The following is a 13,041-nucleotide window of genomic DNA, read 5'->3' as shown; positions in this document are numbered from 1 at the left end:
GCCCGATCACAACCGTTCACCATTATGTACATACAACCACTTTCTTCGACAGCCGCTGTGGCACGAAACCAAATCAAAATTGATACAAGGAGTCTGAATCCGCACCAGCAAAAGGAGAAACTTTAAGTCGTCCACCAGAAACCACATCCCTATTCAATTTCCCTGGTGGAGTCCACACAACCTCCGCAATATTTGTTCGCGGCCGAGAAACACCGCACCCAGTGTCATCTCTATTATGGACCAACAACAGGTCCGGTTGGCACCCCTGCTTTACACATAGATCCGAATGTGATGACGAGAGTCCAATGGCTGCCCTCGCTCGTGTCGACACACATTCATAGAGTAGCTCAGCATCCGCCTGACTTCCAGCCTGGTAGATTCCCACACCGACACAAGCCAACGATAAAGGATCGGGCAAACCCCACGGGGTAAATGAATTGCCGACATTGTTCACCCCAATCACTGCATCCAGGCTGTATTTCCTGATCATCTCTAGGACTTGTAGAGTGCCTCTCGGGCGATCTTGCGGAGACTTGCAGTCCCCGCTCGTTCTAGGAGGCGACGCCATGTATATATCGCTTGTTGGCAGACCCACAAAGCTGACTGGGAGTTTATTCTCGTGGATTTCAGTTGCCAGTCGGGCCCATTCGTTCTCCGTGAGTAATGTCAGTCGTGTGCAATGACCAAGCATGACACGCTTGTCGGTTGAGTGGGTAGTCCAGCTTCGCTGTTTGAGTGTCTGTAAAACATGCCAAACCAGGGGCTCTTTGTTTGAATCGAGGTTGTAATCAAGGTGAAAGTCGACGTGTTTCTTCAGCCCCAAGGCACGATCAATTGCCCATTCGATGTTTTGCTTTGCAGCTTCAGGACTGGATTCGACGTATGGTGTTGTCCCAATAACATCGACCTGCGAATATTTACGAAGAGCAGTTTCCAGAAATTCCATGTTTTGCTCTCCATATTCACTAGAGAATATAGGATCTTGCGCAAAACAGACGATTTGGATATCGCAAGAATCTCTCCATAGGTTTTTCAAAGCAACGGCAGCTTCTAAACAAATCAGCTGCACTGTGTGGTCTACCTCCACAAACGCTCTCATTGCAGTGACACCCGATGCAACGGACTCAGCAAGAAGCCACTCTCCTCTTCTAATGATATCAGAATGGCTGAATTGCTGTTTGGCCTTGGTCGTGGACGACAGAGCCTCCTGGAACGTGCCAGTTGTAGGTAGAAACGGGGCATATTCAGGTGTGCTGTGGATAAAGGCTTTATCCAGGTGAATGTGAGGGTGTGTCAAGGCTGGTAAGGCTAGAGGGGACTCGAAGTCATCTTTGGTAGAGGGTTCATGCGGGGTTACAGAGGTGACTTTGCCCTGTGTAGAGTCTGCAGGGTATGTAATCTGGATATCCCATGTGGACGGCTCCCCTGCTAGTCGAATACCACGAATGAAATTGATATGGCTCGTCAGTCGTGGCGGAGACATATTTTTGTGCAAGTGAAGTGTTGTTTGGGTTGGATTCTTTCCCGGAGCCCCCCGCGGCGCGTGGGGGTTCGACAGCTTCCAACCTTGGAAGGAGATCACGAGCTTATTGATAACATTGAACACACAGAGGACAACTTCTTTGAAACAACAATATATTCAAATACGCTAAAAATGCTAGCCTGGACGATATCCAGCGCATTTAAATTCATATACATGGAAATGCGAGGTAACAAAATACGTATATCTACCCAAGTATAGATCGAGAGGCTCTCTACTAAGCCCCCCCGAACTAATACTCGCACTTTCTGGCGGATGGTCTTCAGCATGCTGACGACAGTATCCGCTGTTTCACAATGCTGCGCCCATAGTTCAATGCATTGAATGGCTTCTTTCACTAGCTCATCGAAATCCGGAACAAGAGCCTCCAAAGCCGGTGTGGTTTTCGCAGTCGAGAGAGTGAAAATGGCAGCCAACATTCTAGATGTGCAAAGTAAGTAGGTGAAGTTCAGAAACAGGAAGATGATCTTACGCTTGCATTCTGTGCCAGTTTGAGTGTGTTCTCTGCCGCATAAGAAGAGAGGCCGCCCAGATGAATTTGCGACAGCTGTCGACGCACTTCTTGCAATTCGCGAAAACAAACTCTGGCAATACTGTACTACCTTGAGTGTGGGCAGCAAAAACAAGACTCGGCCGGCATATGATGTGTTTTGTGGCATAGTACCGGGCGAGAATGTAAGTGTCGTAAGGCTTCTCTGCGGATATCGAATTACCCAGGGTTGGCCTGATCGGGTTTGGGAGAGAGCCAAACCAGTCCTCCAATTGGCGATCGAGTTCCTCGCTGATTGTCTTAAGGGATGTGATCGAATGCTTTTGGGGGGTCACACTGGAGGTGTCACTTGCGTGTTGGGGCGGAGGGCTGGCATGGAAGTTTTCCTGGTCGGGTTTTGCATACAGAGCACTGTGCACACGGTTGAGAAGCTTTCGAATCGAGCACATTGCGAGGAATACTAGGTGGCTGTTTCGGCTGTCTTCCGAAATTCGAGGAAATGGCAATCTATCAACGAGGAGTTCAATGCCACTGGGAGGGAAATGAAATTCCGCAAGATCGTCACTGGGGTGAGGTGATTAGCCGAATACAAGATGATCTTACAGAGTATACCAACCATTCGAGAATGAAGCAACCCCAAGCAATCCGGTAGAGACTAGCTCGCTCTTCGTGCGTGTTCATATCATGTAGTCTGTGTCCAAATCAGTATCAATACCCCGGCGCAAACACTTATCAGAGGAGACACCCACTCGGAAATCATGATCTGCACACTACCGGACGCATCACGAATCATTTGCCATGCTTGGATTGGGCGTCCTATGTGACGCAGATACAAAGAGCCGTAGAATAAAGCCAAAGGCAGCAAGTGGTCCGCTGTAAAGGACGTTATCAACGGATTGTTCAAGTAGTGATATGCGGAAGCGAAATATTCCATTCCACTCAGATCCTTGTCCGCCTCAATATCAAAAATTCGTTGTGGATTCGAGGAGGCCTTTCCTAGGGCCAAAATGACGAGATAAAGTGAAGTTTGGATGCTGTTGACCTTGGTGTATGTCGAGAAAGTGTCAAAGAGCATATGTAACAACTGCGGCTCGACAATCGGGAAGAATGCATGGACATGTTGGAGGAACTCGGTGATCAGAGGTTTGGTGACCTGGGGATGCAGTCGGGATATGTCGATTTGTTCAAAGGCCTGAGGTATGCCTGCGACCTGGATACTGTTGAATGGTCGCTTTTTCTCTATCTGCTTGAAAAAGTCTTGAGGGTAGTCGCCAACCAAATTTTTGACTCGGTCCAACACAAATAGGCTTCCTGTTGGCGTATGGTGACCGAGAGGAATAGTAAATGCATATTCATTGCCGTATGTGTTCTCTGGTGAAAAGAGGCCGAAGGAGGATTTGTCGTATACATGTTCCGGTGATGGGTCCCAGTCGTATTTTGGCTGTGACGAATAAATAGAGGAAGTCGACCGACCCGGATGATCCGATGAAGAGCCTACTCGGGCTGAGAGCTCGGTGATGGCGTCCTTTTGTTGCTCGATCAGGGTTTCCAGATGGGTTAAGCGAAGCAGGATTTCAGCTGGAATATCCTGCACCCTATGAATGGTCACTATCTAGGAACCCTATTCACGAGATGACGCTTTCTACCTGTCGCTTTCTTGATAAACACACTGAGCCCCCGCATCGGTGCAGAGGCCACATGTCGGCTTTTGACCATCGCACTTTCGTTTCCTAGTCTACTTTAGTGACCGCTCAAAAAGAGGAAATTAAAACCGTACCGATGTCGACAGAAATTACATGCGATTGATGCACGCTTCCGTGGATAATCGACGGGAGGGCGGGATTCAAATGATTTCATATTTGACTTGTGAGGAATGCGGAAGATCGACGTCAAAGGCTCACTGCGGGGTCGTCAGCAAACGCCAAAAATTTAGCCCCTTAATAATCAAGCTTAGCACTGAGTCGAAAACGAGAACAAGCCTTATATTAATTTACCGATAAGATTTTACTCCTGCTAGTTGAAGCAACCGATCTGTGTGCTCTGGCATTTCCAAGGGCACATATCGATTGCGAGGATCAACCTTGCCATCTGGAAGCTGCACCACTCCGTCACGTATAACTATGTTCTCATGTGGCCAATGAGTCGTTGCCCGGTAAGACTCAAAAGCTTCTTTCTTCCGCTTCAAACTCTCCTCGGTGGCTAGCTCAAAAGGGGCATATGATGCATAAATCACCGTTCGGATCGTGTTGCTGTTGACCGTTGGCTCCCCACCCCAATGCACAGTACGTGAATCCCACACGATCAAATCACCAGGCTCCGCTAGCACTTTGGACGGCTTCATACCATGATCTTCAAACCACTGGATTTCTTCCTCGCTGAATAGGCGTATGTCCTTTTCCTCCCAGGTAGATGGGTCGGTTTCTGTGTCGAAGAACCTCTCGGTTGCCGTGTTCGACCTTGGAAATACCATAAGCGATCCATCATCGGGACCTGCATGGCTTAGATTGATGATGCCCTGAATACAGTGGAGCCCGCGGCGCAAGGGCGACTGGTCCACGTGGGGCCAGGGCTTTTGAGCAGGTTTGTCTTCTCGATTTGGCAAAGTGATATTCAATGCGTCAAACGAGACGAGTAGCTCGTCCGTACCCCAGATCTTGGCGAATGCCTCCAATATCTTTGGCTCCATGCGAGCATCCCACATGAATTTCTCATGGGTGACGGAATACCCATTGAATGTATTCACTTTGCTTTGGACAGGCAAGTTGTCCTTGGTCCATGTGGAAGGATCATCAAGGTTAAGGGCTGTGTCGAAAGACATTAGCCAGTCTAAAGCTTTACGTTGATAGCTCTGGGCTCTTTCTGGGTCAATGGCATTCTTGATAATCGCATAGCCTTGATTGTGAAGGTCGTCTCTCCAATCTCCATATGGACCACTTAGCCTAGCGGCCCCAATTAGCAATTGTTGTCTAGTAATGTGAAACACAGGAAGCTCACTCGAAAGTAGATTTATTAAGAGGTGGAGTGGTGGTGGTGGTAGTAGTAGCAGTCGTAGTAGCCATGGTAGCTGTTTTTCTCCAAATAGAACTGTAAAGTTTCAAGACTGAATTGGAATAAGCAAAACAACGCGAGATCTGCTGCCTTTAAATATGTGAAACATTCCAATGTGATCCATCATTTAAGGCCAGCACATCTGGAAATTCGCAATATCTCTAAAGTCCAATCTGATGGCCTCTGACGGGTAAGCAGGGGGCCGACCCCGCCAAGACACGAGAGCGGAGGTGTCTCAGACGGTCCGCCTAACCGCCATCCCACTTTAATTGTGAACCAATCAGCTATGGAAACGAATCAGAGAGCAACGTCCACGGGTTGAACTAAAAAGGTCCGAGGATGATGCCTCGTAGCATTTCCCCAAAGTATACCGATCACATCGTGGTCGCTCTATCCATACTCTTTTGGGTATGCTGAAAGTTGAGAAATTAACTAAGGAAGTTTGAACAGGGCCAAGCTAAAGCCTCGACGTAAACCGGTCTGATTTAAAGGCTTATGGAAGCCGCCACCTGGTCAATATGTTGTAACACATCGAAATGGACCGCTATGTAGATGGCTCTCGGCACAGCTGCAGCATCTTCCGATTTGCCGGACGCCACCTGGGCAAAAAGCAACCAAAAGAGGCCTCATGCAGAAGACAACCGGTTCTTGGATATGTTTATCAGGTCTTCACTAATCACTACTCTCCTTTCTGCTTCCATGTCAGCCTATGTCAAGGCCTTTAGAGATTGGAAGCTTTCTCCCGGGTACATTGCTAACAGTGAACCATCCAATTCTTACACAGACAGAAATCTCCGGGCTCAGACACTTCGTTATTCTCCACAGCCCCCAAACTGCATTCTTCCATAAGCTCAAGACTGTAAGCTTCTACCTCTTTCATGCTTATCACTGAGCCAAGTGCTCTTGACCAGTTATATCGGGCGAGTTTGCGTGAATTCACACGATTCACAACATCGGACTCCTCTGGCAGCCAATCCTCCCGTTGTAAATGAACATTGGCAAATGGGATCATAAGTCTATGAGGATCAATGAGAAATGGCCCGAGAGAGGGTTTGATTCAGCAGCATACACCATGGGTTTTGATGTGATGTTTTCGTGTCTTGATTGTGAGGCCACTATATCAAAACTTGACTTAACTGACTAGCAGTCAACGACGAATAACTACCTATGTACAAAATCCACCGATACTCACTACGTTCTATAGGAATACAAGAAGGTAAGTCGTCTAGCCTGAGAGATAATACTGACCCACGAGAATATTGGCTCGCATTCGTTATTTCCCGCTTTTGATCCAGGTCCCACCACCTTTTACCACTTCTATATCCTTATATCGATGAATAGCATGATTGGAGCATGAACCACCTGGGCAAAAGCCATGGCTCTATACCAAGAGTTTATGGGGAAATATACTGGTGGGTCTCGGCTGCTCCCGTTCGTCCCACTGTTGGTCCCATCTTTTTCTCAACGACACATCGAACCGCCTAATATTCCTTCGATCCCCATCAAATTCCTCGCCACAGATATGGGCTTAATAGTCCCCATGTGACAAAGGCATAGGTAATGTTCTAAGAATGCCGGGCGACGCAATTCGCTGCCTCGGAAATATTGCTTGACCCCGATGAATTATACATCAGGGCTTGTGCGAGCTATCCGAGTATTTCTAAATTGGTGTTTGGTTGAATAATGGCCCAGTAATCACCAAGGAGACGGACAAGATGTTCATAGTCGAGAAATAGGCTCTCCTTTCATATCTTATCACAAGTGACACAGGCTAATGATATTCGTTCTCAGAACCCCGGAAAAGTGTCCTTTAAAGATATCATGTGATATGGAACAATTAGGGAAGGTGCAGGGGAAAGCCATTATACACATTTTGTGAAGGTACGTGTTGTCAGGAGTATCAAAGGGCTCCTTCCACCTTTCTTCCCCTTCTTCTCTTCTTTCTCTCAGCCCTCTGTTGAGGTCCATATAGGTCCACACCCAAACCAAACCGGGCTTTCTTGTGGAAGTTCTTTGACAAAATTGTGGCTGAGCATTTGGGCTCCCATAGCCACTTGGCAGGTCCCACGGAATACGTGCGGGTGTTCAACCACATCCTCCTTTCATTCTAGTACACTAGGTAGTAACGGTAATGCCGATAATGCCGACTCTACCGACACTCCCAACCTGAATGTTACTTCTTTTGCGTTATCCAGAAGACTGATGATAAAGGCATAGTGCAACTTTCCGGTGCGTCCCCGGGCCATTATTCAGGTCGCGTTACCCATCACCACATTGCCGTTCACCTCGACGTGATTGTCCTTCATATCAAATAATTTGAAATAAACGTGCTAGGTTGAAGAATTGTAGCTATTAGATGCCACCTGCAGAGGGTACGTACAGTGGCCACCAGCAGTCTTCTGCGCGCAATCTGTCAAACTTGGATTCATGACACCTTTGTTCTCCCTCTTCCCTTTGCAGCTTCACTCTACTTATTCTCTCTCTCTCTCTCTTTTCCCCCTATCAGCAGACTTGAACTCCTTCATCTACAACTATCATGCTTTATGTCTCCTGCCGCGAGAAGGTCTCCCCATCCAACCATGAAAACTGCCAGCAGTTTCACTAAGGCGTATGTCCGAAGAAGGGCATCCAAACCAATAGCAGTTTCCAAAACCAGATTGTTTGTCTTAGACTATTATTATATTTAAATACTCTTTGACATCTTCCACACAGTCGATTTATATCTCCCTTGTACAACACTTCCTTTCACACCACATCTACTCTTCTCAAATGGAACCCTCCTCCCAGTCCGAGACCGCATCCTAGCGAGTCTTCAGTATCCCCGAAATCCTTGGCATAATATTTGCCCAAAACACTCGCGACGAAGAGGAAACCCAGTCCCACCATTCAGACTTACTGAGGTGGGCTCTCGTGAATAGCCGCTGGTATAGCGAGGCTATTCCCCTACTCTGGGCTCGCCCTCGCTCGTCCCTCGCGGTCATTATGGCAAAGGTCAAACCTATACGTCGGCAATACCACGCCAATTACGTGTCTTAGGCACTAGTGCTATATATCTCTCAGTTTGAAAAGGACGCCTTTGCAGAGAATGGTATGCTCCACGGGCTTGTGTTTTCTAAGTTGACCAGAATATTTGCAAGCATCCACATCCTAAAGCATCACTACCTTTGTAGGCACTTTCTCTCTAGTGCACTTCATGTCCAGAGGCGTGTGGCTCAACTTGAGGAAGAGATCAATTTGGATTTTGTCTTACGGCCCCTCTCGGTCAGTCATCTCTGGCCTTATCTCGCTCTTAAATTACATTCACTGATTGCTATGATATGAACAGATTCTCATGCTCAGTCTTAGCGAGATTACTCTCAGTTCCGAGTCGGCTCCCATATAATAGAGGGGTCGCCGTGAGCCTCCGCGGAAACACGTAGTCTGCTCGGAACAATCAAAGTACGGTGCCTATAAGCCCCTATTGGTTTATTCGAAGAGACTCGAGCCAAGCACCCTCTGAAGATAAAAAGTCTGGAGACAATGAGACTTGGATAATGAAAAGACTGAACATGCTGGCCAGACTTTCAATGGCCACAATCAGTAAACAGCAACAAGTATGAAGTTACTTGTTCACAATGCACTACGAGGACGCTTGATCTGTCAAATACCATCCTATTTACTAAAGCGTGAGAACCACGTGCGTAGAGTCCAGATCGTGGACGAACTCTAGGTAGGAGATTGATCCAACTTTGCCCGGCGCATTTAAAATTTGAAGCGAAACGAATTCAAATGTAAATGATGAGACGCAGGATCCTCAAGAGACGACGAACCGATATCCGACTTGAGAGTCTAATAATAGTATATGGTACATTTATGTTTACCTATTGTTCTTCAATAGCACATATATCACTCTGTATTGTCTCATCTTTATTCAATGTTTAATATTCTCTCAATACTCGATTATTTTGACTACACTCTTATTCTCATGTACAGTTACCCCATTACTCACTGGCTAATCATGTTTGAATCTAATTGAATCTATTGATCCTCTTGAAAATGAGATTGTACAATATCACTTCCACCTCACATATACGTTCATTCCTTATTACTTCGCTCATTCTCTATTGTTCTACTACCATACTTCCATAGAAACATAATACCTATTCATCATGTAGGCATTCACTCGAAGGAGCATAAGTTTCGATGAAGCTCCCCTTCACCCTTGCTTTTTTTCCCCTTTCCCTCTCTATGACCAACTATGGCTCCAATTCGCTCTCGACGAACTCTTCGCCTGCGCTGGTCGCGTGGCATCACCAAGAGAAACGCCGCTGAGCGAGTCTTCAACATCCCAGAGCTGGTCTCTGAGATTGTCCACTGGCAGGTCCAGGGACTTGGCGACTTTGCCTACGAGAAGTCGCGGGCATCGGAGGAAAGAAGCATTGGGTGCGGCCAACGAAGTTTCGGCGATGGACATATGGGCGGGGTACCAAGCGGGAGCCCTACATGGAGGACCAGGCGGGTTATCTCTGGCAATTTGCCGCGCTGAACCGGGCGTGGTATACGGAGATAATCCACCGTCAACGAACCTGGAAGAACACTATGGGTGCGATGAACACGCCAGCCGTGTCTCGCTCATTGGACGTGATCTTCGCAAAGGTCCCCGCCCACTTCCGCCAACAGTACGCTGACCACGTTGAGCTGGCCTCGCTGGTCACCGTCGACGCCGGGGACGCCCGTGCTGCCGACGCCGCGCTGCGGGATGTTCGTTTCCCAAAGCTACGGGTACTGAAATTGTGCGTGCGAGGGAGCAGTCGCGACTCTGACATTCGGACCCTTATGGATGGCGCTCATATCCCGCGCATCCAGGGCGAATCGGTCACCGTCCTCTCCATCTGCAGCTATGGCGGAAGAGAGCCGGAATGGAGATGGCCTCTCCATGGGTTGCCCCAAGATCGGGCAAAGTTGTTCAGACGGATTTCGGTATGTTTCTGCCACAGCTATTTTGATACAGGTTCCGTGCTGATGCTTTCTCATAGGTTGTGTTTCCGAATCTCGAGAAAGTCGAGATCGGACACAACGTCCTTGTCGCCGACAAGGTTGTCAAAAGCTTCGCTCGTCGGCACCCAGCCCTACGGACCCTTGAGCGGCGCCAGACCGAGAATGAAATTGTGGCCTTCGATCTCCAACACGAGTGTGCCCGAGCTCGAGTCTGAGATTGCTGCATTTGGGCCATTCCGAGGGGGGGTTGCGACGACCGTTGCTTCGAAAAGTCGTCTGATTGAAAGGGTAGGGGGGACACAATTATATATACGGTTTTTACCCAGATGAATATAAAAAGAGCTGACGATATGATGTATGATGACCTCATGTCCAATTTCCTTCAAGGTTCCCCTGGAGGTGTTGGAACGCTCTTTTACAAACCGCGGACCTCAAGCCCAAACCTGAGGATACCTACATCTGCGTTGTTTGTGGATACAAAAAAACACGGCATGCTGAAAGAGGCTCATGATTGGCTTCAATGTTGGGAGATCCATCCCAAGCCTGCAACAACCCAATGTCCAACTACACTACGTGTGGGGACCCGGAATCTTCGAAGTACCGGCTGTTGAGCGAAAGCGGATCACTCGCAATCACGGGCAAATGCGAATGACGGATTGCCGAGCATTCTGATTCCAGAAATTCGAGCCTCGTGACCTTCCTAATTTCTATCTCCAAACACCCTTTCATACACCACGGAAGAAACCATCCAAGGCCAAACTTGAGTATGGTGCAACAATTGAGGCTCAAATCAACGGCTACTTTGGGACGGTCCAGTCAAGATCATCCTTGGACGCCATCGACGGCAATTCGCCTCGTCTATCAACCAAGCAACAACATTGTCGACACCCCATCCCGGACGACGAAAAAGTCCATGCCAAAGCAGAGAGAGGCCGCTGATCCCACCACGATGAGATGCGCCCTGAAGACCGGGGAGAATATGAGCTGCTGATGGAGAAACAACTGGGCCAAGGAAGTCGTAGTGGTGTGAACACCATTGTTTTGCTGTTCAAGGTTGCACCTTTTTCTACGGTTCCTCCCTCTACATTGTCAGCATCTGGCCTCATCATGCAGCAAGCCACCTACTGGTTTAACATCGCTAAGTGGGAGGAGGAGACGAGGGAGAAGGCCGCAAAAGCGAGCCAACTCGAAACAGAAGTGCGAGAACTACGGGACCAGGTCGGGGACCTCACCGACAGGTTAGACGTCACGCTACCAGATCTCCATTTCCACCGATGACGCCCACCATAATGGTTCCCGCGAGTTCATTATTGCTGTTCGCGATGCTAAGAACGACGATGGCTCCAAGAAGTACCCCCTTCATGTCCGCATGAACACCCACGTCACTAAGGTGACCTTCGACGAGGCCGAAAACCCACCCCGCGCCACCGGTATGGAGTCCCTTGAGCGCGAGCACCTCTACAAGGCTAGTCCTATGTCGAAATCTGCTCTTCCCGGTACCCCCGGTTCCGCCACCGCTTTTCGTGAAGTCGTCGTTTCTTTTCGAGCCCAGTGCCTCCTTCCCACCGAAACCAGCTGGAGGAAATGGCCGGAGAGTTGGAGCGCCTCAACCAGGATTTGAGTGACATCCAGACCGAAGAGGAAATTGACGCCGTTGAGGAGCAGAAGATCTGGAGCCAGGTCTGTTAGGCATGTCGAAAATGGGGACCAGTCTACGGCAGTCTCTAACCGTCTTCAAGAGCCCCGTCACTATTCTCCCATCGCAGAGAAACGCAAGATGTGAAATATGGCAACGATATTGCAAACTCTGGATGTTTTGTCCCTAGAATGGGCTCCTCCTAGGCTTCGAAATCCACTCTTCCGGTGATGTCCGAGTACCCGTCTAGGGCTATTCTGTCAGTATCCCTCATACTGCAGCAACGATACTATCACTCTGTACACTGCTGCTATTGCCGTTCCTGGAATGCCCAGATACAATATTCAGCAGATATGCTGGCAACCACGCCCCCAAAACCCAGCTGTGGTGCTAATATGGAGAATACTGGGGTGTTTGATATTGTTATCAATGGGCAGCAGATGTGCGGCCTGACCTTCTCAGAAGGTCCAGATATGTGGCGTCATGTCCGCCAACCCACAAGCCATGAAATAGCCGTAGGGTTACCCTACGAGCTAGATGCCGAGAAATTGTGTTTCACTGAATATCGTCTTGACACCACTGGCTACGCTTGCGATCTCTCTCGCCCGGATAGCGATCTCTCTCGCCCGAATAGCCAAGATAGTGGCGGCCCGCAAAAGCCGCTGCCGTTTTTCAGAAAGCAATGAGAGAAACTCTCGCTGCTAAGCGCAATGCCCGTGCCGAGAAGGCGAATGCAGATATTCAGACGAATGAGGACCTTCTGGAACATGGTACAGAGTACGAATTGGCCAAATATGCGCCTTTTCATGGAAAGTCCACAGAGGAGCGATGAGCGATGAGCGGGAAGACGGTACCAGCGAATGGCCAAGAATGGTTACCATGTCACTTCCGGGGTGCGAACTATTGGCTTTTTAGAAGTCAGGTCGGATGACTTCGCTACAGAATCTCAGGCTGCATTAAACAGAATTGCCGAGAGCGATTGGCTTCTGTTCGACGAGCATATTCATTGATATTACTTCATTCGCGCACCGGACAAAGCCGACGCATATTGCGGACACCTACCCAATATGAACCGCTACGCCCAATGGATGCCGTGCCACCCGGATGCACGGGAAGGCCCAGACTTGTCCCACCACGACACCATCGACTTCGGTTTTCCATTGCAGGTACTGCAGCACGAGTACGAAGGCTGTCCACCAATGACATCGTCGATTTGAAGGACGCATCAACATCCTAAGTCTTCGGGAGGTTCTCGACAATCATGGACCCCCTTCCCCCCCCCCAAATCAGCTTCCGGTGTGGGCTTCGCGTTCATTGAGTGGAATGAAATCCTACCAAGGCATACAGCCC

At 48.7% G+C, this 13,041-nt stretch overlaps 4 protein-coding genes across 4 annotated transcripts; 3 read left to right on the top strand and 1 right to left on the bottom strand.

Moving 5' to 3' along the window:
* Positions 1–73: 73 nt before the first annotated feature.
* On the bottom strand, positions 74–4,848 carry N7519_005580 (putative zinc metallopeptidase; the record flags this gene model as incomplete). Its single annotated transcript, XM_057292356.1, has 8 exons — positions 74–1,585; positions 1,786–1,960; positions 2,013–2,594; positions 2,647–2,721; positions 2,780–3,625; positions 3,701–3,760; positions 3,808–3,930; positions 4,025–4,848. 8 exons carry the CDS (start codon positions 4,846–4,848, stop codon positions 74–76), a joined length of 4,197 nt encoding a protein of 1,398 aa, XP_057147167.1.
* Positions 4,849–9,315: 4,467 nt separating this feature from the next.
* N7519_005579 (uncharacterized protein) lies at positions 9,316–10,270 on the top strand (the record flags this gene model as incomplete). The annotated part of the gene is made up of 3 exons (XM_057292355.1): positions 9,316–9,540; positions 9,624–10,037; positions 10,094–10,270. 3 exons carry the CDS (start codon positions 9,316–9,318, stop codon positions 10,268–10,270), a joined length of 816 nt encoding a protein of 271 aa, XP_057147166.1.
* A 739-nt stretch (positions 10,271–11,009) lies between these two features.
* On the top strand, positions 11,010–11,744 carry N7519_005578 (uncharacterized protein; the record flags this gene model as incomplete). The annotated part of the gene is made up of 3 exons (XM_057292354.1): positions 11,010–11,252; positions 11,314–11,551; positions 11,608–11,744. 3 exons carry the CDS (start codon positions 11,010–11,012, stop codon positions 11,742–11,744), a joined length of 618 nt encoding a protein of 205 aa, XP_057147165.1.
* Positions 11,745–12,044: 300 nt separating this feature from the next.
* N7519_005577 (uncharacterized protein) lies at positions 12,045–12,377 on the top strand (the record flags this gene model as incomplete). Its single annotated transcript, XM_057292353.1, has 1 exon — positions 12,045–12,377. One exon carries the CDS (start codon positions 12,045–12,047, stop codon positions 12,375–12,377), a length of 333 nt encoding a protein of 110 aa, XP_057147164.1.
* Positions 12,378–13,041: the final 664 nt, after the last annotated feature.

Source organism: Penicillium mononematosum (assembly GCF_028829835.1).
Source record: "Penicillium mononematosum strain IBT 11891 chromosome Unknown utg000003l:1.0-8172316.0:1.0-8177699.0, whole genome shotgun sequence".
Classification (NCBI taxonomy): domain Eukaryota; kingdom Fungi; phylum Ascomycota; class Eurotiomycetes; order Eurotiales; family Aspergillaceae; genus Penicillium; species Penicillium mononematosum.
Note: the sequence above shows the minus strand (reverse complement) of the source record. Positions and strands in the feature narration are given on the sequence as shown.